This window comes from Rattus norvegicus, chromosome 1 (genome assembly GCF_036323735.1).
Source record: "Rattus norvegicus strain BN/NHsdMcwi chromosome 1, GRCr8, whole genome shotgun sequence".
Taxonomy (NCBI): Eukaryota; Metazoa; Chordata; class Mammalia; order Rodentia; family Muridae; genus Rattus; species Rattus norvegicus.
Window position 1 is genome coordinate 220,072,889 of NC_086019.1, and position 24,100 is coordinate 220,096,988.

The 24,100-nt window shown below is 37.8% G+C and overlaps 1 protein-coding gene across 1 annotated transcript; it reads left to right on the forward strand.

Annotated features, from left to right (window-relative positions):
* Nucleotides 1-10,169: 10,169 nt before the first annotated feature.
* On the forward strand, nucleotides 10,170-11,105 carry Or5b123 (olfactory receptor family 5 subfamily B member 123). Its single transcript, NM_001001047.1, has one exon. It carries the CDS (start codon nucleotides 10,170-10,172, stop codon nucleotides 11,103-11,105), a length of 936 nt encoding a protein of 311 aa, NP_001001047.1.
* Nucleotides 11,106-24,100: the final 12,995 nt, after the last annotated feature.

Here is a 24,100-nt window from a genome sequence, read left to right on the forward strand (position 1 = left end):
CATTTGAAAGAGTCATCTGTAGATATTTACATGCAACCAATGGAAAGAAGCTGCTGACCATTGTGGTTGAATTAGAGAAAAACTGGAAGAAGCTGAGATGGAGGGATACCCTTTAGGAAGACCAGCAGACTCAACAAACCTGGACTCCCAAGATCTCTCAGACGGGCCACCAACCAGGTAGCATACACAAACTGATATATGGCCCCCAACATGGATACAGCAGAGGAATGCCGGGTCTGGAATTAGTCAAGGAAGATGCACCTAACCCTCAAGAAACTTGAGGTCCCAGGCAGTGGGTTTTTAGCTTAGGGAAGTTTTCCTCTATAATTTTGTGGAAGATATTTCCTGACCCTTTAAGTTGAGTGTTTTTCACTCTTCTATATATATTATCCTTAGGCTTCACTTTTTCATTGTACCCTGGATTTCCTGGATATTTGGGATAGGAGCTTTTTGTGTTATACATTTTCTCTGATGGCTGTGTCAATTCTGTGGTATCTTCGGCCTCTGAGATTCTCTCTTCTATCTCTTCTATTCTGTTGGTGATGCTTCATTTGTGAGTCCTGATCTCTTTGAAGGTTTTCGATATCCTCGGTTCTCTCCTTTTGTGAATTTTTTATTTTTTTATTTTTTCTGTCTGTTTGTTTTTTTCTTTATTAACTTGAGTATTTCTTTTAAATTTTGATTGTTATTCACATTCCCGGTTTCCAGGCCACCATCCCCCAAAACCCCTCCCCCACCCCTTTTGTATGGCTGTTCCCCTCCCCATCCTCCCCCCAATACCGCCCTCCCCACAACAATCACGTTCACTGGGGGTTCAGTCTTAGAAGGGCCAAGGGCTTCCCGTTCCACTGGTGCTCTTACTAGGCTATTCATTGCTACCTATGAGGTTGGAGCCCAGGATCAGTCCATGTACAGTCTTTGGGTAGTGGCTTAGTCCCTGGAAGATCTGGTTGGTTGGCATTTTTGTTCATTTGGGGTCCCAAGCCCCTTCAAGCTCTTCCAGTCCTTTTTCTGATTCCTTCAACGGTGATCCCATTATCAGTTCAGTGGTTTGCTGCTGGCATTGGCCTCCATATTTGCTGTATTCTGGCTGTGTCTCTCAGGAGAGATCTACATCTGGTTCCTGTCGGCCTGTACTTCTTTTCTTCATCCATCTTGTCTAATTGGGTGGCTGTATATGTATGGGCCACATGTGGGGCAGGCTCTGAATGGGTGTTCCTTCTGCCTCTGTTTTAATCTTTGCCTCTCTATTCCCTGCCAATGGTATTCTTGTTCCCCTTTTAAAGAAGGAGTGAAGCATTACCATTTTGATCATCCGTCTTGAGTTTCATGTGTTCTGTGCATCTAGGGCAATTCAAGCATTTGGACTAATAGCCACTTATCAATGAGTGCATACCATGTGTGTTTTACTGTGATTGGGTTACCTCACTCAGGATGATATTTTCCAGTTCCATCCATTTGCCTATGAATTTCATAAAATCATTGTTTTTGATAGATGAGTAATATACCATTGTGTAGATGTGCCACATTTTCTGTATCCATTCCTCTGTTGAAGGGCATGTGGGTTCTTTCCAGCTTCTGGCTATTATAAAAAAGGCTGCTATGAACATAGTGGAACACGTGTCTTCGTTATAAGTTAGGGCATCTTGTGGGTATATGCCCAAGAGAGGTATAGCTGGGTCCTCAGGTAGTTCAATGTCCAATTTTCTGAGGAACCTCCAGACTGATTTCCAGAATGGTTGTACCAGTCTGCAATCCCAACAACAATGGAGAAGTGTTCCTCTTTCTCCACATCCTCACCAGCATCTGCTGTCACCTGAGTTTTTGATCTTAGCCATTCTCACTGGTGTGAGGTGAAATCTCAGGGTTGTTTTGATTTGCATTTCCCTTATGACTAAAGATGTCGAACATTTCTTTAAGTGTTTCTCAGCCATTCGGCATTCCTCAGCTGTGAGTTCTTTGTTTAGTTCCGAACCCATTTTTAGGGTTATTTGTCTCCCTGCAGTCTAACTTAATGATTTTTTTGTATATTTCGGATATAAGATCTCTATCAGTTGTAGGATTGGTAAAGATCTTTTCCCAATCTGTTGGTTGCTGTTTTGTCCTAACAACAATGTCCTTCCTTATTAGAATGGCTACTCCAGCTTTCTTCTTCCGACCATTTCTTTGAAAGTTGTTTTCCAGCCTTTCACTCTGAGGTAGTGCGTATCTTTGTCTCTCAGGTGTGTTTCCTAGAGGCAGCAAATGCCAGGTCCTCATTGAATATCCAGTTTGTTAATCTATGTCTTTTTACTGGGGAATTGATTCCATTGATGTTGAGAGATATTAAGGAATAGTGATTATTGCTTCATGTTATATTCATATTTGGATGTGTTTATGTTTGTGTGCTTTTCTTCACTTTGTTTTGTTGCCAAGACAATGAGTTTCTTGCTTTTTCTAGGTTGTAGTTTGCCTCTTTATGTTGGGCTTTACCATTTATTATCCTTTGTAGCGCTGGATTTGTAGAAAGATATTGTGTAAATTTGGTTTTGTCATGGAATATCTTGGTTTCTCCATCTATGTTAATTAAGAGTTTTGCAGGATACAGTAACCTGGGCTGGCATTTGTGTTCTCTTAGGGTCTGTATGACATCTGTCCAGGATCTTCTGACTTTCATAGTCTCTAGCGAGAAGTGATTCTGATAGGTCTGCCTTTATATGTTACTTGACCTTTTTCCCTTACTGCTTTTAATATTCTTTCTTTATTTTGTGCGTTTGGTGTTTTGACTATTGTGTGACGGGAGGTGTTTCTTTTCTGGTCCAATCTATTTGGAGTTCTGTAGGCTTTTTGTATGCTTATGGGAATCTCTTTCTTTAGGTTAGGGAATTTTCTTCTATGATTTTGTTGAAGATATTTACTGTTCTTTTGAGCTGGGAGTCTTCACACTCTTCTATACCTATTATCCTTAGGTTTGATCTTCTCACTGAGGCCTGGATTTCCTTTATGTTTTGGACCAGTAGCTTTTTCCATTTTACATTATCTTTACAGTTGTGTTGATGATTTCTATGGAATCTTCTGCTCCTGAGATTCTCTCTTCGATCTCTTGTATTCTGTTGGTGATGCTTGTATCTACAGCTCCTTGTCTCTTCCTTTGGTTTTCTATATCTGGGGTTGTTTCCCTGTGTTCTTTCTTGATTGCTTCTATTTCCATTTTTAATTCCTTCAACTGTTTGTTTGTGTGTTGGAATTCTTTCAGGGATATTTGTGATTCCTCTCTATAGGCTTCTACTTGTTTATTTATGTTTTCCTGTGTTTCTCTAAGGGAGTTTTTCATGTCTTTCTTGAAATCCTCCAGCATCATGATCAAATATGATTTTAAAGCTAGATCTTGCTTTTCTGGTGTGTTTGGATATTCAGTGTTTGCTTTGTTGGGAGAATTGGGCTCCGATGATGCCATGTAGTCTTGGTTTCTGTTGCTTGGGTTCCTGCGCTTGCCTCTCACCATCAGATTATCTCTGGTGTTACATTGTTCTGCTATTTCTGACAGTGGCTAAACTGTCCTATAGGCCTGTGTGTCAGGAGTGCTGTAGACCTGTTTTCCTGTTTTCTTTCAGCCAGTTATGGGAACAGAGTGTTCTGCTTTTGGGCATATAGTTTTTCCTGTCTACAGGTCTTCAGCTTTTCCTGTGGTCCTGTGTCCTGAGTTTACCAGGCAGGTCGCTTGGAGCAGAAAAGTTGACCTTACCTGTGGTCCCAAGGCTCAAGTTTGCTCGCGGGGTATTGCTTTTGAGCTCTCCGTGAGGGCAGCAACCAGGAGGGCCTATGCTGCCTTTTCCAGGAGACCCTGTGCACCAGGGTCCCAGATATTGTTAGGTGTTTTCCTCTGGAATCAGAAATGTGGGCAGAGTGTAGTCTTTTCTGGCTTCCCAGGCATGTCTGCCCCTCTGAAAGTTTAGCTCTCCCTCCAACGGGATTTGGGTGCAGAGACCTGTTGATCCAGTTCCTTCAGGTTCCAGCAGGGTCTGGAGCGCAAGGGACCTGCAGCTCCAGTGCACCTATCTTCTGGTTCCCAGAGGCCATATACAATTTCTTCTTGGGCCAGGGATGTCAACAGGGCTGGGCAGTATTGGTGTTCTCTTCCACTCTGCAGTGTCAGGATTGCCCACCTGTCTTGGCGGTGAGCTCTCTCTCCCATGGGGTTTGGGAGCAGTGATCTGTGGGCGGGGATCAGAGAGGTTGGGTATCCTGCTAAAAACCAGAAGTGTCCAGTCCCAGAGGAATTTTGCCTCTGTGTGTCCTGAGACCACCAGTCAGGTCACTTGGAACAGAAACATTGGTCTTACCTGTGGTCCCGCAGCTCAAGTTTCTCATGGGGTGTTGCTTTTGAGCTCTCCATGAGGGCGGCAACCTCTGCCGCCTTTTCCGGGAGCCCCTGTGCACCGGGTCCCAGATGGCGTTAGGTGTTTTCCTCTGGAGTCAGAAATGTAGGCAGAGTGTAGTCTCTTCTGGCTTCCCTGGCATGTCTGCCCCTCTGAAGGTTTAGCTCTCCCTCCCACGGGATTTGGGTGCAGAGAACTGTTGATCTGTTCCCTTCAGGTCTGGCGGTGTCTGGAGCCCCTGAATCTTTTATTTTATTCTATTTCCATTTTTAGATCCTGGATGGTTTTCTTCAATTCCTTAACCTTTTTGTTTGTGTTTTCCTGTAATTCTTTAAGGGATCTTTGTGTTTCCTCTTCAAGGGCTTCTACGTGTTTGCCTGTGCTGTCTTGTATTTCTTTAAGGGATTTATTTATGTCCTTCTTAAAGTGTTCTATGATCATCATGAGATGTGATTTTTCAATCCAAATCTTTCTTTTCTCTTGTGTTGGGTTATCTAGCATTGATTTTGGTGGGAAAACTGGGCTGTGATGCTACCACATCTTCTTGGTTTCTTTTATTTAGTTTCCTGTGCTCACCTCTTGCCCTCTGGTTATCTCTGGTGTTAACTGATCATAGTCTCTGACAGACAGTGCCTTGACCCTCCTGTAAACCTATGTGTCAGCACTCCTGGAGACTGACTTTCTCCAAGCAGGATCTGGTTACAAAGAACTGTGTTACAGGGTCAGGTCCAAGCTCAGAGTGAAACCTTAAGTATCCTGTCGCAGACTGCTCCTCAGTTCCTGTGTCCAGAGGACTGCAGTCAGGGTACTTTTCATCCAGAAATGTGAACAGTAGTGGAGGTCTCCCCTGAGTTCTCAGGATTGTCCACACTTCTGAGAGTCCCGCTCTCTCCCTCACAGGATCTAGGTACAGAGAGCTGTGCGACCAGGTCAACTCTGGGCGCTGGTGGAACCTGGAAGCCCTGTTTCACTTTTTTAATTTTATTTTTGGTGTGTATTTTATTTATTTATACTTCAAATGTCATCCCCTTTCACTCTTCTGACATACACCATCCCTTCTCCCTCTACTTCTATGAAAATGCTGCCCCTCTCACCCACCAACATCCATATCAACCACCTAGAATTCCCCTATACTGGCGAATCTAGCCCTCACAGGACAAAGGGCTTCTCCTCTTATTGATGTCAGATAATGCTATCCTCATCTATACATGCTGCTGGAGCCATGAGTACCTCCACATGTACTCATTGGTTGGTGGTTTAGTCCCTGGGAGCTCTGTTTGGGCGTGGGGGGGAAGATTAGGTTGGTTGATATTATTGTTCTTCCTATGGGGTTTCAAACTCCTTCAGTTTCTTCAGTCCTTTCTCTAACTCCTCTGTTGTGGTTCCTGTGTTCTGTTTCTTAACTCAGGGTTCTTAGACGACTTTCTCTTTTTTAAAAAAACTAACTTTGTATCATTTTTCTCTACTTAAAACGAATTTCCCCATTAAATTTAAAAATCCATGTTTTGCTTAGGTATAGATGTTTGAAAATAAAGTCCCCACGCAAATTCCAATGTTTTAAGTAGCCGTGTCTCTAAGGCTACTGAAACTTCCACTGTGTAACTTGAGATCAGATAAACAATCAATTCTCTTAATGTTTCAAAGAAGTAACTGATCCATGCACTATTACTACATGATATATTATAAAACTATTTAAAAAAGGCAACGTCATATTTAGGATGCATTCAAAGTCAAAATTATAGATATATAAGGTAATAAATATTCTAATTATACCTAAAATGATCATATCATTGTGTGTACATATATTATATCATCAAATTATACATTTCACATCTATCCATAATGTATTGCTATTTTAAATATTAAAATTGATAATAAAAATTAAAGCAAACTGTGTTTTTGGTGGTAAAAACAAGAGTGAATATTTTCTTGACAAAAATGTTGAAAGAAAATTTTATGTTAAGGTCATAAAAATATTCTTGTGTGACAGCTATATACTGACAGACAGGAAAAATATTAACAAATATGTTTAAAATTGAAAATTTTAAACAAAAATATGTAATTATAAACATTACAAAAACTATTATATCATATACTAAGAGATTTCAATGAATTTTAATGTTACTTTTCTGCCTAACTTGTGTCAAGCCCAGCTGATTTGATACAGACTGTATTCCCTGAAATTCTCTTCCTCAATATACTCATAATCCCTCACAGACAAAGTATTTACAGGCTTCTAAAGTGCTAGTTTGGCTGGCCAGTGTAGGATCATGAAGCTCTAGAGATAACAATTCTCATGGCATTGATCCAATGACATATTTGCAAATCATGTCATCTTAAAATATAGAATGTAAAGCACCAGAAGTGATTTGGTTCCACAGCAGAGTTCCACAGATGTGAAAGATGATTCACTCCATAAGAAAATGCTTCCCTGTATGTGGGTGATATCGATATGTAAGCTTTATAGGTTCATACCACATGTTTGCAGCCTTTCCTCAACTGTGTCACATTCAAGGACAACAGTTAAGTACTTCAGAAGCATGAATCCTAGGTAGTACTCTCATATACTCTCTATGAGGCTCAGAGATTACAGTAGAGGAAATGGGCAGGAAGTATTTAACAGCTTGAGACTAGTAATTAGAAATGGATTGGGTAGAATAAAGTCACATGGACAGAAGGGATTGAGATGGTGCTCTTGACTTGCTTTCTTGTCTACACTTGGGGTATGGGGTTTGATTTGGTTTGGAAGGATTTGGTATGGTGTAGGAGGATACTTGGGTTGAGGGATAGCCACACTAGGCTAGGACACTATGTGGGTGGTACTCAAACTAGGTCTGGAGATTTGTAAAGAATAGGTATGTTAAGGAAAGACAATGGAGAAGAATGTAGAAAGTCTCAAGGAGGTTTGTGGGCTCTAATAGAAGAGTAGGAGGAAGGATTGTAGCCCCTAAAGGTATAGTAACTCAATGGGAAGATTAACAGACTCAAATGACCTGGACTCTTGTGGGTTATCATTGTCTGAACCAACAATGAAAGAACTTAGAAGGCTGGATCTAGGCCTCCTTGCACATATGTAGCATATGTACAGCTTGGATTTCATGTGGATCTTGAACAACTGGAACAAGGGTGATCACAGCATCTGTTCCCTGTATGTGAGATACATTTCTCTACCTTGGCTTCATTGTCTGGCCTTGGTGGGAAAGGAAGCCCTTGTGTCACAGACACTTGAAATGCTTGGGGGAATAACCAGGGGTCACCAACTGCTAAGTAGAGAGGTGGAGGGGGAATGGGGGAAGGATTCTGGAAGGAGGTGAACAGAAGAAGGTATCTGAGCTAGATATAAAGTGAATAAGTAAAAATAAAACATATATACCCAAAATAATGTACTATGTTAACTTGAGTATCTTCTTTATAATGCTTAAAATGAAAAAAATAAAAGTTCTAAATCTTAACTTTTGGGGAAATTTGATATCAGAATTCTTCTATACATTGTTATAAAAAAGTTTTATTGGATATTTCTTTATTTACATTTCAAATGTTATTCCCTTTCCTGGTTTCCTGTTCATAAGATCCCTATGCACACTTCCTCCCCTTCATCTATCTATACGGGTGTTCCCCTCCCCATCCACCCCCATTTGCCTCCCCCCCCCGACAATCCCTTACAGTAGGGGTCCAAGCTTGGCAGGAACAATGGCTTCTCATTCCACAGGTGCTTAGCAAGGCTATCCTCTGCTACATATAATGGACTTTAAAGTTGATTTCTTATTTGTTTTCCAATTCTCTGTTCAACCTGGTTGTGGAAAACTGTCTTTTAAAACTGGCGACTTTTTCATATGAGTGTATATTCCCCAATATCTTCATATATGCTGTTAGACAAAATGCAAACACTATGTTTTGCAATCTCCATCAAGGTTCAAAACCAACGTAAGTTCATTAGTCTCTAGAGACACCTACTTACATGTACCGCTCCCCCGAGATACAGCTTCTAGATACAGCTTCTAGTTATGTCATTATGTTGGTAATATTATAAGACAAGATTCTACTTCAGAGCAGAGCTCTACCTGTGGAGAAGGAGAATAGCAAGATACTTTCTTAATTATGTGTTAGGTCAATGCCGTGGATGTGAAGTATCACACAGCCTTCTTTTTTATTCCTATTTTTCTGTTCTAGAACAACAGTAAGTATTAAGTAAATATTAAAAATATGTAAATATAGGCAGGAATAGCTGTAAATACCAAGCTATTTTCATTTTGATTTATAGATACAAACTTGATTTATAGATACAAACAAATAAGTGAAATTAATATTTAAAATGTTAAAGCAACAGGTCCAGAGACAAATGATTATTGATAATCTTTTTACTTTTGTCCCATTTTCTTATTACAACTATGCTGAACTAGAACAGAGAGAATTCCACTCTAAAGACATTTACCTCTCTCTGTTTTCACTCCAGAGGGAGCCTATGTTTTAATTTTCTATTTAAAATGGTCAACAGGATCAGAAAACCTCAGATCACTTTTAATTTCATAAGGTTGTAGAACTTTCAAAATCCATTTACAAGTATAAGTTACAAGTTTCTATTTTCTGAGAGTATTAACTTTTAGACATGAATATTATGAGCTGACTATCAGAAGATACCAAGAAAAGATAACCAAGGTCTGGAATAGTAATGGCTATGATTTACATGATTTAAAATAGTATCCTTAATACTTGCAAAAATTTACACCTTTCTTTTAATGAAAGTACAGGTATATCCCATGAAGAGAAAGGATGATTTGAATCCTTTGTCATTTAAAAGAATAAGATCATATGTCTGATATCTTGAACATAAGAGGTTATTAATGCAGAGAAATAAGTATGTCTAGGATTTTCAGGTTGAGATTAGCTCCCAAGTTAAGGATACTCATACGAAATCATACCTGCATTTTCAAGTGTCATGAAATCTACAATGGTAATGGTACAACAAGATATACTTGCAATATAAAGTATTTGAGTTTACACATTATATAGAGCCCAAATTAGCTATCTCCTAGTTTTTACCCTATTCTCCCTTAAGTGCAAGTATAACAAACTTGTGCGGTGGTAATAGAAAATAGTGCCCATTAGATGTAATGAAAGCATTTAAAAATATTTTGAAATTTTGAAACACTGTTACCTTAGATTTTCAAACAAATGAGTATTGTGATATATCTAAACTTCACAATGAACATGCCTCATACATCAAGAAGTTATCACCTTGTCCAATGTTAAAAGGAAATAATTTAGGAAAGACCATAGGAACTTAGTTATAAAACTGAGTACTCATGAAGCAACACCTAAAATTCAGTATAGCTCCAGTTAGTGTGTTAAAATTGATGGAAGTATTACAGATGGGAAATTCATTGGATAGGTTTTGTTACTAACCAAAAAGGAAAAATAATTGGTTGTTCCTACATTGCTTTAGTTTTGAAGTAAGATTCTGATGCACAACTCAAAAAATATGCTTATAAGATTTTGCAAAAAACTCAAATCAGTCCTATGTATGTTACTGAAAAAATATTTTCATTTATGAGAAAACTGAATGATGACATAGGTTTATAATAGAGAACCCTATGGGCAGCAAAGAAGTGACAGTTTCCATTTGATGACGACCAGGTAAGTAATTTCATTTAGGTCATTCCTACCCAGAATTCAGATTAAGCCATTTAACACTGGAAAGAAAGCTGACATATGAATAAGAGAATATGAACATACTTAAAATATTTTGGTGATATCCAGATATAATATTTTTCTTTCATCCTAGGAGGCTGTCATAATTCCCTTATAAAACGGATGCAGAACATTTCAGAACTGACTGAATTTATTCTTCTTGGGTTAACAGATGCTCAATTTCTGCAAGTTCCTTTATTTATTATCTTCACTCTCATTTATTTGACAACATTAGTAGGGAATCTTGGTATGATTTTGTTGATTCTCTTGGACTCCAGACTACACACTCCCATGTACTTTTTCCTCAGTAATCTCTCCCTTGTAGACTGTGTTTATGCCTCAGCTGTCACTCCCAAAGTAATAGAAGGGTTTCTCACAGAAGATAAGATCATATCCTACAATGCATGTGCTGCCCAGATGTTCTTCTTTGCAGCCTTTGCCACTATTGAGAGTTTTCTCCTCGCCTCAATGGCATATGACCGTCATGCAGCAGTGTGCAAACCCTTGCATTATTCCACCACCATGACAACTATGATATGTTCCGTGCTTCTTGCTGGATCATATGTCAGTGGACTCTTACAATCTTCCATCCATGTTGCTTTCACTTTCCATCTTTCCTTCTGTCATTCCAATGTGGTAAATCACTTTTTCTGTGATATTCCCCCACTATTAGCTCTTTCTTGCTCCAGTATTTACACAAATGAAATAATACTGTTCATGTTGGCAGCATTCAATGTTGGCTTTACTCTATTCATTATCTTGACTTCTTACTTACTCATTTTTGTTACAATTCTGAGAATGAACTCCGCTGAGAGTCGGAAGAAGGCCATTTCCACCTGTGCATCCCACCTTACCACAGTTTTCATATTCTATGGGACAATTATCTTCATGTACTTACAACCCAGCTCCAGTCACTCCATGGACACTGACAAAATGGCATCTGTGTTCTACACTATGGTCATCCCAATGCTGAACCCACTTGTATACAGTCTGAGAAATAAAGAAGTCAAAAATGCGTTCAAGAAGATTGCTGGAAAAGCTTTGTCTTCACTGGGATAAGCCAGTTAGTTTTAAAGTATCTTGAAGTTCGGGGTATATTGTTTATAAGTATTTTCTGTTCATTTCTTTTGAATTCTGACAATATACAACTAATTTTGGATATTGTTATAGAAATTAGTTTGTTTAATTGAAAATTTAGATTGTAATCATAGACACTAGAATATACAACACTCTACCACTTTTCATGGTTTAACTGCTGCTGTGCAATTATTTCCTCTGAATTGAGATATTGGCTGCTTGAGAGATTAAAGAGATTATCTCCTAATTATAAGACTCAGTAAGTAAATAAAAGTACAAAACTCAGATGTGTGACAAAAATTAAGATTCACTTTGTCAATGAAACTTACCAGGTTTCTGAGCTGATAAATTTATAAGAATCATAAAGGCCTGTCCATAGATCCATAACAGTACAGTAATGCTAGAGGAAGAAGACTTTCAAACCACACTTCCTAAAAGTTGTTTATTGGGATATATTAATTCATATTTTTACTGAATGATCACCCATATGGTTGGACTTTCTAAAAATGGATCTCTATTAGATAAACTCATTTTCCTGCAGGAAGCTCCTTACCCATATTCATGTAAGTATACCTATGACTAAACTAATTGTTTCAGAAAGATAGACTCTCACAGAATTGTCTAATCTGTATGCCATTGGCATGCTCTTTAGATTAACTGAACATTTATTTGCATCTCATTCACAAAACAGGTACTTTTATAGCAACCCATAACTAGGTAGATAAATAGATCAATAGATACCAGAATTATAGACTCATTTTTACAAGTTTTATTAGTTTATTGAATGTTACATACAATGTTTTGCCATATTCACCCTTTTCAATTAAACTTCCATCTATTTATACCCATATATTTTATGCACATTTGTTTTATCTGATTTAGATCAAATTTATGATCCCCACATGACCTTTGATGTGTAGCCTCTTTGGAAATATGGACAACCTAACAGTGGCTACACTGTTAGAAAACAACAACAACAACAACAACAACAAACAACAAGCAACCAAATAAAAAACAAACAAAAAATCTTCACTTTCTTCCATCAGCTATAAAATGGTAACACCTTTATTGTTAGTGGCAAGAGTATATGCCCAACTCTTTCTGAGGTTTACAGTTGGGTTACTGGGTTTTTAAATTACATCTTCATCTTCACTTCATTTTCCTTCAATAGGTCCATCTCTATATAGAAACAGTTTTCAAAACCCATGTTCTTGTTTTTCATTTTACTCAACCATATATTTGTATTTTCTTGGGCCTCACTCAGGTATTTATTGCTATTCACATTAATTTTTCTGAGCTATGTGTTCTTGTTTTATGCAAACACCTTTAATCTTCTGATAAAGTTAATGATTATTATTTCAAGTTCTGTGTACCTGGGTTCACCCAGATCATTTCTAGATAATTTTTATGACATTATATTTTAGGTGAAATGTACAATTTTGGCCTTTCATATAATATAATTTCTGTTTGTGGTGTGTGTGTGTGTGTGTGTGTGTGTGTGTGTATGAGAGAGAGAGAGAGAGAGAGAGAGAGAGAGAGAGAGAGAGAGATAGAGAGAGAGATATTAAGCAGAAATCTAAACCTGTTGGCTTCCCTTATTGGCACTGTCTTATCTGAGGTTCTAGACTGCCTTTGCTGTGTTGTCTGGACACAATCTGAAGATTGGGGTGGCATGAGTAGGTGAGGTTACAGAAACTTACAAGTCATATAGGCACTCAGATAAGAAACTAAGGCTAGGCATGCATTTGGATAAATTTACTGTGATCAAGGAGACTCATCACACTATACATCAGACATAGGATCAGCCCAAGGCTTGTAGGATGAATGTAGTTAAGCAAGTGGAGTAGAAGAAGAAAGGAGGAAAAAGAGATGGACACATGTGCCTACAGATTCATTGTAAGCAAGTGGTGTTATTATCAAGTAGGTTTCAAAAGAGTGCCAACAGACTGAACAAAGTGGATATGCCATGACAATCAGCTGCCATACTAGGGACACTGGAGTAGAAGTGAAGGGGAGAGAGATCAATGTCCTGAATCTGGTCCATGTCTTGCTTTTTATTTTAAAATGGCTGATAATTTTTTTCAAATATGAGTACATTTTATTTTTAATTTACTTCTTTGAAAATTTTGTGCATAAATACTGTCTTTATATCACTTGCACACTCCAATTTTTTCAATTCCTTCCATGCCACAACTGGACAACTTCCAATTATCTATGTATGTAATACACAAACACACACACACACACACACACACACACACACACACACATATATATATATATATATATATATATATAGTATGTATATATATATATATATACATACTATTGTATCCAGTTGTATCCCCCCATTTATGCCTGTTTAAGCCTGACCTCTTGAGATTAGATAAGCTATTTGGTGACTTTTCCCAGGAGAAAATTTATTCTTCTCTCATCTACTATTTCCATTTCTAAATTTTAATTTGTATAACAGTAGTAACTGAAATATTTTAGCTCACTAGTAAACAACAATTCAGCTTTACCTTACTGTAATAAGATATATAATGGTGCAGTAAACACTCCAGATTCTTTATATTTCATATTGCATGTCTGCAAAGAATTTGTCACAATCTTCTGGCAGTATCATAATTCTTGATATGACTGAGCCCCTTGAGATAATACAATTTTCCTCGGATTTTTTGTTTGTTTATTTTATTTCGGCAATGTTTGGCTTTTTTTACCCATAAAATGTATAATTTCATTTGTTTGTTTTTTTAAATTATTTTATTTATTTACGTTTCAAATGTTATTGCCCTTACTGATTTTCCCTTAATAAAACCCCTGCCTCATCACTCTCCACACTGCTTTTATGAGGGTGCTCCTGAACCCACCCACCCATCACTCCTACTTCACTGCCCTAGCATTTTCGCATGCTGGGCAATCTAGACTCCACAGGACCAAGAACCTCCCCTTCCCATTGGTTCCAGGTAATGCAATCCTCTGCTACATATACAGCTGGAGCCCTGGGTCTCTCCAGGTGTCAGCCTTGGTTGGTGGTTTAGTCAGTGCGTGCTCTGTTGTTTATATTGCTGTTCTTCCCATGGTGTTGCAAAATATCATCATGAGTGAGGTAATCAAGTCATAAAAGAAAACATATGTACTCTCTAATAAGTGGCTATTAGGCAAATATCTCGGAATACCGGTGATACAACCACAAACGATATGGAACTAAAGAAGAAAGACCAAAGTGTGGATGCTTCTCAGAAGAGGGAACAAAATAATCATGGGATGTAGAGGTAGGGAGGAATCTCAGAGGGAGAGAGGAAAGGGAGAGAAAACGTGGGCAGGATCAGGTGTGGGAAGATAAAGGTGAAATGTACAGAGGGTCACAAAATTGAAGACGTGTGTAGCAGTGGGGGATAGGGAAATGGGAGTACCCACTAGAAATTCCCAGACGTTAGGAAAGCAAGAGGCTCCCAAGACACAAAGGGGGTGAAATTAACTGAAATACCCAAGAAAGAAGAGAGAATCTATAGAGAACATATCCAGAGATTAGGCATGGCCCCTGGTATAGGGATGGTTCCAACCCATCTGAAAAATTTTAACCCAGAATTGCTCTTGTCTAAAAGAAATGAATGGACAAAGAGTGGAGCAGAGACTGAAGGAAAGGACATCCAGAGATTGTCCCAGCTAGGGATCTATCTCAACTGCAAACACCAAAACCAAATGTTATTGCTGATGTGTCGAGGAATGTTTGTTGACAGAAGCCTGGTATAGCTGTTTCCTGAGAGGCTCTGTGAGAGTCTAATCAATACAGATGCTAATGCTTGCAGCCAGTCAAAGGACTGAGCTTAGAGACCCTGGTGGTAGAACTAGGGGAAAGACTGAAGGATATGTAGGGGTTTGCAACAGCATAGGAAGAGCAACACCAACCATGTTTGTAATTTAAATTCTTCATGTCACTCACTTCCTCATTTAAGTTTGTAAAAAGCATTATTATTTTGATGTGATTTTCCTAATTTTATGTGATTATAATTTGTTAATAAAGAAAACACAGTTGAGTTTGTGTTCATTATTTCACCTTGCAGACCTCTGAATTTATTAGTTACATTGAGTTTTTTGAATGGAATTTCTAGTATTTACCTTTTATAACAAGCTCTTAATACATAGAAAGCTCAGTTTTTCTTCAGATTTGGGTAATACACGATATGCACATATACATAAATATTTGCATTCTAAAAATTGGTATAACCAACATTTGCAGTTAAGTTTTTTCTTTTATTGAATATTTTCTTTATTTACATTTCAAATGTTATCCTCTGTTCTACTCTCCCCTCAAGCAAACCCCTATCCCAACTCCTCCACCCCTGCTTCTTTGTGGGTACTCTCCCAACCATCAACCTACTCCATCTGTCTACCACAGCTTGGCATTTCCCTATACTGTGTCATGGAGCCTTCACCGGTCCACATGCCTCTCCTCCCACTGATGTTCCAGAAGGTCACACTATGGTATATATGAGTCTGGAGCCATGTGTCATTTCATGTGTACTCTTTCCTTGGTGGTTTAGTTAGTTCCTGGGAGCTCTAGGGTGTCTGGTTGGTCAGTTTTATTGTTCTTCCTATGGGGTTGAAAACCTGTTCAGCTACTTCAGTCCTTGCTCTAATTCCTCCATTGGGGACCCCATGATCAGTCCAATGATTGGCTGCTAGCAACTGCCTCTATATTTGTCAGGCTCTGGGAGAGCCTCTCATGTGACAGCTATATCAGACTCCTGTCAGAATGCACTTTTTGGCATCTATAATAATGTCTAGGTGTGGGAACTGTACGTAGGATGGATCCCCAAGTGTTAAAGTCTATGGATCAATTGGCACTCTTCTACATGTGGACCACCAGTTGAATCAGCACTATGTTTTGGAAATGCTGTCTTTTTTTCCACTGGATGGTTTTAGCTCTTTTGTGAACATAGGTGTGTGGGTTCATTTCTGGGTCTTCAATTCTATTGCATTGATCTAACTGTCTCTATCTGTACAAATACAATAAAGTTTTTAATCACAATCGCTCTGTAGCTTGATGTCAGAGATGATTTCCCCAGCAGTTCTTTTATTGTTGAAAATAGTTTCCTATCCTTGGTTTTTTGTTATTCCAAATGAATTTACAAATTGCTCTTTCTAACTCTATAAAGAATTGAGGTGGAATTTTGATGGGGATTGCATTGTATCTTGAGATTGCTTTGGCATGACAGCCATTTTTAGAGTATCAATCCTTGAGTATGAGAGATCTTTCCATCTTCTGAGACCTTCTCTGATAAATTCCTCCGAGCCTTGAAGTTCTTGTTATACAGATTTTTCACTCTCTTGGTTAGAGTAAGACCAAGGTACTTCATATTAGTCATGACTATTGTGAAAGGTGTCATTTCCTTAATTTCTTTCTCAGCCTGTTTATCCTTTGAGTTGTAGAAGGTTACTGATTTGTTTCAGTTAATTTTATACCCAACTACTTTGCTGAAGTTGTTTTTCGGATTTAGGGGTTTTCTGGTGGAACTTTAGGGGTCACGTAAGTATACTATCATATCATCTGCAAATAGTGATATTTTGAATTCTCCCATTCCAATTTGTATCCTGTTCACCTCCTTTGTTTTCTAATTGCTCTAGCTAGGACTTAGAATACTGTAGTGAATGTGGTGAGAGAGTGGGCAGCTTTGACTAGTTTCCAATTTTAGTAGGATTGCTTCAAGTTTCTCTCCATTTAGTTTGATATTGGCACCGGTTTGCTATATATTGCTTTTACTATGTTTAGGTATGGGTCTTGAATACCTGATCTTTGCAAGACTTTTACCATGAAGTGGTATGAATTTTGTCAAATGCTTTCTTAAAGATGTAATGAGATGATCATGTGATTTTTTTCTTTCAGTGTATTTATATAGTGGATTAGATTGTTGAGTTTCTATTTTGACTTTGATACTTATATGGGTAATTGTTCTGAAGTCCTTTGTGGTTTTTTGGTGTGTGTGTGTGTGTGTGTGTGTGTGTGTGTGTGTGTGTGTGTGTGTGTGTGTGTGTGTTTTAGTCGTGGTTTGTCTGTTTCTATTTTGTGGAATACTTTGAAGAGTATTGGTATTAGGTCTTCACTGAAGATATGATAGAATTCTGCACTAAACCAATCTGGTCCTGTGCTTGCTTGCTTGCTTTTTTTTTCTTTATTAGTTGGGAGACTTTTAATGATGACTTTTATTATTTTGGGGTTATGCAACAGTTTATATGGTTTATGTGATCCAGATTTTACTCTTTGGTGACAGGAATCTGTGTGGAAAATTATCCATTTCCTCTATATTTTCCAGTTTTGTTGAATGTAGGCTTTTGTAGTAGGATCTGATAATTTTGAATTTCCTCAGTTTCTGTTGTTCTGTCTTCTATTTCATTTCTGATTTTGCTATTTTGGATACTGTTCCTGTGCCCTCTGTTTAGTCTGACTAAGGCATTTCATATTTTGCTGATTTTCTCAAAGGACCATCTTGGTTTTTTTTTTTTTTTTTGTATGCACTTTGTTTCTACTTGATCAATTTTAGCCTTGAGCTTTATTATTTTCTGATGTTTAATCTTTTAGAGTGTATTTGCTTCTTTTTGTTTTAGAGCTTTCAGGTATCTTATCAAGCTGCAAGTGTTTGCTTTCCCTAGATTTTGTTTGTTCGTTTGTTTGTTTGTTTTCTTGGAGGCATTCATAGCTATGAATTTTCGTCTTAGCTTTGCTTTCATTGTGTTTCATGAGTTTTGGTATGTTGTGCCTTCATTTTCATTAAATTCTAAGAAGTCTTTAATTTCTGACTTTCTTCCTTTCTTGACCAAGTTTTCTAGGAGTAGAGTATTGTTCAGCTTCCATTTGTATATGGGCTTACTGGGTTTTTTGTTTGTTTTTGTTTTTTTTAAGTTAGGATATGTAATTTTTTTACATTTTTCCAAGTTTATTAAATTGGGTATTTCTTATTTACAATTCAAATATATTTCTATTTCTCAGTTTCCAGGCCAACATCCCCCTAACCCCTCCACCACTCCCTACTCTATGTGTGTTCCCCTCCTCATCCTTCAACCATTCCTGCCCTTCCTCAAAAATCCCATTCTATGGGGGTCCAGCCTTGACAGAACCAAAGGCTTTGCCTTCTACTGGTGCCCTTACTAGGTTATTCATTGCTGATTATGCAGTTGGAGCCCAGTCCATCTATAATCTTTGGGTAGTGACTTAGTCCCTGTAGGCTCTGACTGGTTGTTGTTCATATGGGATCTCAAGCCCCTTCAGATCTTTCAGTCCATTTTCTGATTCCTTCAATGGGGGTCCCATTCTCAGTTCAGTGGTTTGCTGTTGGCACTCGCCTATGTATTTGTTGTTAACTGGTTGTCTCTCTCAGGAGAGATCTATATCTGGTTCCTGTCAGCCTGCACTTCTTTGCTTCATCCATCTTATCTGATTTGGTGGCTCTATATGTATGGCCCACATGTAGGCCAGGCTCTGAATGGGTGTTCCTTCACTCTTTCTTCTAAAGTTTGCCCCCTTATCTCTTCCAAAGAGTACTCTTGTTCCCCCTTAAAAGAAGGAGTGAAGCATCCACATTTTGGTCATCCTTCCTGAGTTTCATGTGTTCTGTGCATCTAGGGGAATTCAAGCATTTGGGCTAATATCCACATACAGATGACTGCATACCTTGTGTGTTTTTCTGTGATTGGGTTACCTCACTTAGGATGATATTTTCCAGTTCCATCCATTTGCCTATGAATTTCATAAAGTCATTATTTTTGATAGCTGAGTAATATTCCATTGTGTAGATATACCACATTTTCTGTATCCATTCCTCTATGGAAGGGCATCTGGGTTCTTTCCAGCTTCTGGCTATTATAAATAAGACTGCTGTGAACATAGTGGAGCATGTGTCTTTATTGTTTGTTGGAGCAATTTTTGGGTATATGCCCAAGAGAGGTATAGCTGGGTCATCAGGTAGTGCAATGTCCAATTTTCTGAGAAACCTCCAGACTGGTTTCCAGAATGGTTGTACCAGTCTGCAATCCCACCAACAATGGAGGAGTGTTCCTCTTTCTCTACATCTTTGCCAGCATCTTCTGTCACCAGCGTTTTTGATCTTAGCCATTCTCACTGGTGTGAGGTGGAATCTCAGGGTTGTTTTGATTTGCATTTCCCTTATGACTAAAGATTTTGAACATTTCTTTAGGTTCTTCTTAACTGTGAATTCTTTGTTTGCCTCTGAACCCCATTTTTAATAGGGTTATTCGTATACCTTCAGTCTAACTTCATGAGTTCTTTGTATCATTTGGATATAAGTCCTCTATTAGTTGCAGGATTGGTAAAGATTGTTTTCCCAATCAGTTGGTTGCCGTTTTGTCCTAACAAGAGTGTCCTTTGCTTACAGAAGTTTTGTAGCTTTATGGGATCCCATTTGTCGATTCTTGATCTTATAGCATAAACCCTTGGTGTTTTGTTCAGGAAATTTTCTCCAGTGCCCATGTGTTCAATATTCTTCTTCACTTTTTCTTCTGTTAGTTTGAGTGTATCTGGTTTGGGGATTTCCTTAATCCGCTTGGACTTAAGCTCTGTAGAAGGTGATACAAATGGTTCGATCAGCAATCATCTACATGCGGACCTCCAGTTGAACCAGCACCATTTGCTGAAAATGCTATCTTTATTCAATTGGATTGTTTTAGCTCCTTTATCAAAAATCAAGTGACCATAGGTGTGCATGTTCATTTCTGGGTCTTCAATTCTGTTCAGTTTTTATCACTATTACTCTGCAATACTTCTGGAGTACAAGGATGGTGATTCTCGTGGAAGTCCTTTTATTGTTGAAGACACTTCTAGCTACCCTGGGTTTTTTGTTATTCCAGATTAATTTGCAAATAGTTCTGTCTAACTCAATGAAGAATTGGATTGGAATTTTGATGGGGGATTGCATTGAATCTGTAGATCATATTTGGTAAAATGGCCATTTTTACTATATTAATCCTTCCAATCCATGAGCATGGGAGGGCTTTCCATCTTCTGAGATCTTCTTCAATGTCTTTCTTCAGAAGCTTGAAGTTCTTACCATACAGATCTTTCACTTGTTGGTTGAAGTCACACTGAGGTATTTTATATCATTTGAGACTATTATGAAGGGTGTCATTTCCCTAATTTCTTTCTCAGCTTGTTTCACTTTTGTGTAGAAGAAGGCTATAGATTTATTTGAGTTAATTTTATACCCAGCAACTTTGCTAAAGATGTTTATCAGGTTTCGTAGTTCTCTGGTGGAACATTTGGGATCACTTAAATTTACGATCATAATATCTGCAAATAGTGATGTTTTTTACTTCTTCCTTTCCAATCTGTATTCCTTCGATCTCCTTTTGTTGTCTGATTGCTCTGGTTAGGATTTTGAGAACAATATTGAATAAGTAGGGAGAGAGTGGGCAGCCTTTTCTAGTCCCTGATTTTAGTGGGATTGCTTCAAGTTTCTCTCCGTTTAGTTTAATTTTACCTATTGGTTTGCTGTATATGAATTTTACTATGTCTGGGTATGGGCCTTGAATTCCTGTTCTTTTCAGGACTTTTATCTTGAAGGGGTGTTGAATTTTGTCAAATGCTTTCTCAGCATCTAATGAAAAGATCATGTGTTTTGTATCTTTTAGTTTGTTTATATAGTGGTTTACACTGACAGTTTTCTGTATATTAAACCATCCCTGCACACCTGGAATGAAGCCCACTTAATCATGATGGATGATTGTTTTGATGTGTCCTTGGATTCAGTTTGCAAGAATTTTATTGAGTATTTTTGCATCAATATTCATGAGGGAAATTGGTCTGCAGTTCTCTTTCTTTGTTTGGTCTTTGTGTGATTTAGCTATAAGATTAATTATGGCTTCATAGAAAGAATTCGGTAGTTCTCTCTCTATTTCAATTTTGTTGAATAGTTTGGAGAGTATTGGTATGAGGTCTTTTATGAAGGTCTGGTAGAATTCTGCACTGCACCCGTCTGGACCTGGCCTCTTTATGATTGGGAGACTTTTAATGACTGCTTCTATTTCTTTAAGAGATACGGGGTTGTTTAAATGGTTTATCTGTTCCTGATTTAACCTCTGTACGTGGTGGTATCTGTCTAGTAAACTGTCCATTTCCTCGAGATTTTCAAGTTTTGTTGAATATAGGCTTTTGTTGAAAAATCTGATGATTTTTTGTTTCCTCTGATTCAGTTGTTATGTCTTCTTTTTCATTTCTGATTTATTAATATGGACACACTCTCTGTGTCCTCTGGTTAGTCTGGCTAAGGGTTTATCTATCTTGTTGATTTTCTCAAAGAACCAGATTTTGGTTCTGTTGATTCTTTGTATGGTCCTTTTTGTTTCTACTTGGTTTATTTCGGATCTGTGTTTGATTATTTCCTGCCTTCTACTCCTCCTGGGTGTATTTGCTTCTTTTTGTTCAAGAGATTTTAGGTGTGCTGTCAGGCTGCTGATATATGCTCTCTCCTGTTTCTTTCTGAAATCACTCAGAGCCTATGAGTTTTCCTCTTAGCACAGCTTTCATTGTGTCCCATAAGTTTGGGTATGTTGTACTTTCATTTTCAGTAAATTCTAATAAGTCTTTAATTTCTTTATTTGTTCCTTGACCAGGTTACCATTGAGTAGAGCATTGTTCAACTTCCTTGTATATGTGGGGATACTTTTTTTATTGTTATTGAAAACCAGCTTTAGCCATGGTGGTCTGATAGGATGCATGGGATTATTTCTATCTTTTTGTATCTGTTGAGGCCTGATTATATGGTCAATTTTGGAGAAAGTACTATGAGGTGGTAAGAAGAACATATATCGTTTTGTTTCAGGATAGAATGTTCTAATATAAATGTTGAGTCCATTTGGTTCATAACTTCTATTAGTCTGTCTATGACTCTGTTTAATTTCTGTTTCCATGATGTATCCATTGATGAGTGTGGGGTGTTGAAATCTGCTACTATTATTATGTGAGATGAAATGTGTGCTTTGAGCTTTAGTAAGGTTTCTTTTATGTATGTACGTGCCTTTGTATTTGGAACATAGATATTTCGGATTGAGAGTTCATCTTGGTGGATTTTCCCTTTGATGAATATGAAGTGTCTTTCCTTATCTTTTTTGATGACTTTTGATTGAAAATCGATTTTATTCGATAATAGAATTGCTACTCCATCCTGCCTTTTCAGACCATTTGGTTGGAAAGTTGTTTTCCAGCTTTTTATTCTGAGGTAGTGTCTGTCTTTGTCTCTGAAGTGTGTTTCCTGTAGGCAGCAAAATGCTGGGTCCTCATTACATACCCAGTTTTTTTAATCTGTGTCTCTTTATTGGGGAATCGAGTCCTTTGATGTTGGAGATATTAAGGAATAGTGATTATTGCTTCCTGGTATTTCAGATTTGGAGGTGAGATTATGTTTGTGTCCTTGTCTTTGTTTTGTTTTGATGCAATCCTATTAGTTTCTTGCTTTTTCTAGGGTATAGCTTGCTTCCTTGTGTTAGGCTTTACCATTTATAATTCTTTGTAGGGCTGGATTTGTAGAAAGAGATTGGGTAAACTTGGTTTCTTTGTGGAATATCTTGGTTTCTCCATCTATGTTAATTGAGAGTTTTTCTAGGTACAGTAACCTGGGGTGGCATTTGTGGTCACTTCGGGTATGTATGACATCTGTCCAGGATCTTGTGGCTTTCATAGTATCTGATGAGAATTCTGGAGTAATTCTGATAGGTCTGCTATTATATGTTCCTTGACATTTTTCCCGCACTGCTTTTAATATTCTTTCTTTTCTGTTGTTGTTTATAAACAGTCTTAATCCGTGGTAATCTGATAGGAAGCAAGGGATTTTTTTCAATCCTATGTATTTATTGAGGCCTGTATTGTGAAGAATTATATGATCCATTTTGGAGAAGGCACCATGAGGAACTGAGAAGGAGGTATATTGTTTTGTTTTAGAATGAAATGTTCTATTGATATCTGACAGATCCATTTGGTTCATAACTTCCTTTATTTTCACTTTATCCCTTTTCAGTGTCTATTTTCATGACTTTTCCATTGCTGAGAGTGGCATGTTGAAGTCTTCCACTGATATTGTGTGAGGGGTAATGTGTGCTTTTAGCTTTAGTAAATTTTCTTTTATGAATCCAGGTGCCCTTGCATTTGGAGCATAGACGTGCAGAATTGAGAGTTCATCTTGATACATTTTTTTGGTGAGTATGAAGTGTCATTTCTTATGCTTTTTGATATATTTTGTTTGAAGGTCGATTTTATTCATATTTGAATGGCTACTCCAGGTTTTTTCTTTGGAATACTTGCTTGGAAATACGTTCCAAGCCTTTTACTATGAGATAGAGTTCCATCTTTTTCCATATGCAGCAAATTTATGGTGCCTGTTTAAGTATCCAGTCTGTTAGCCTATGCCTTTTTGTTCAGGGAGCTGTGTCCATTGATATTAAGAGATATTAAGGATAATTATTGTTGCCTACTGTTATTTTTGTTGTTAGAGGTAGAACTATGTTTATGTGGCTATTTTCTTCTTGGTTTCTTGAAAGAGGATTACTTTCCTGCTTTTTCTAGGGTTTAGCCCCCCCCTTTTTTTTTTCTTTTTGTCGGAGCTGGGGACCGAACCCAGGGCCTTGCGCTTGCTAGGCAAGCGCTCTACCACTGAGCTAAATCCCAAACCCCTAGTTCCCCTTTTTGTGTTAGAGTGTTTCATCTATTATGTTTTGCTTAAGGAAATAAAAGAGGGAATGTAGAGATGGCCTAGGGAGTCAGAATACTTGCCTCCTTGCAGAGTAGCACAGTTTAATTTCTACCATTTACTTAGTAATTCACAACTGTTTGATTCAAAGGAATTCAACACATTATTCAGCCCTACATGAGTATAAAATATACAAATAATGCCAAACATATGTGCAATGTGGAATGCTTTAATAATGAAAATGATATAATAACAAATCTGAAATGAGATCCAGAGTCATAA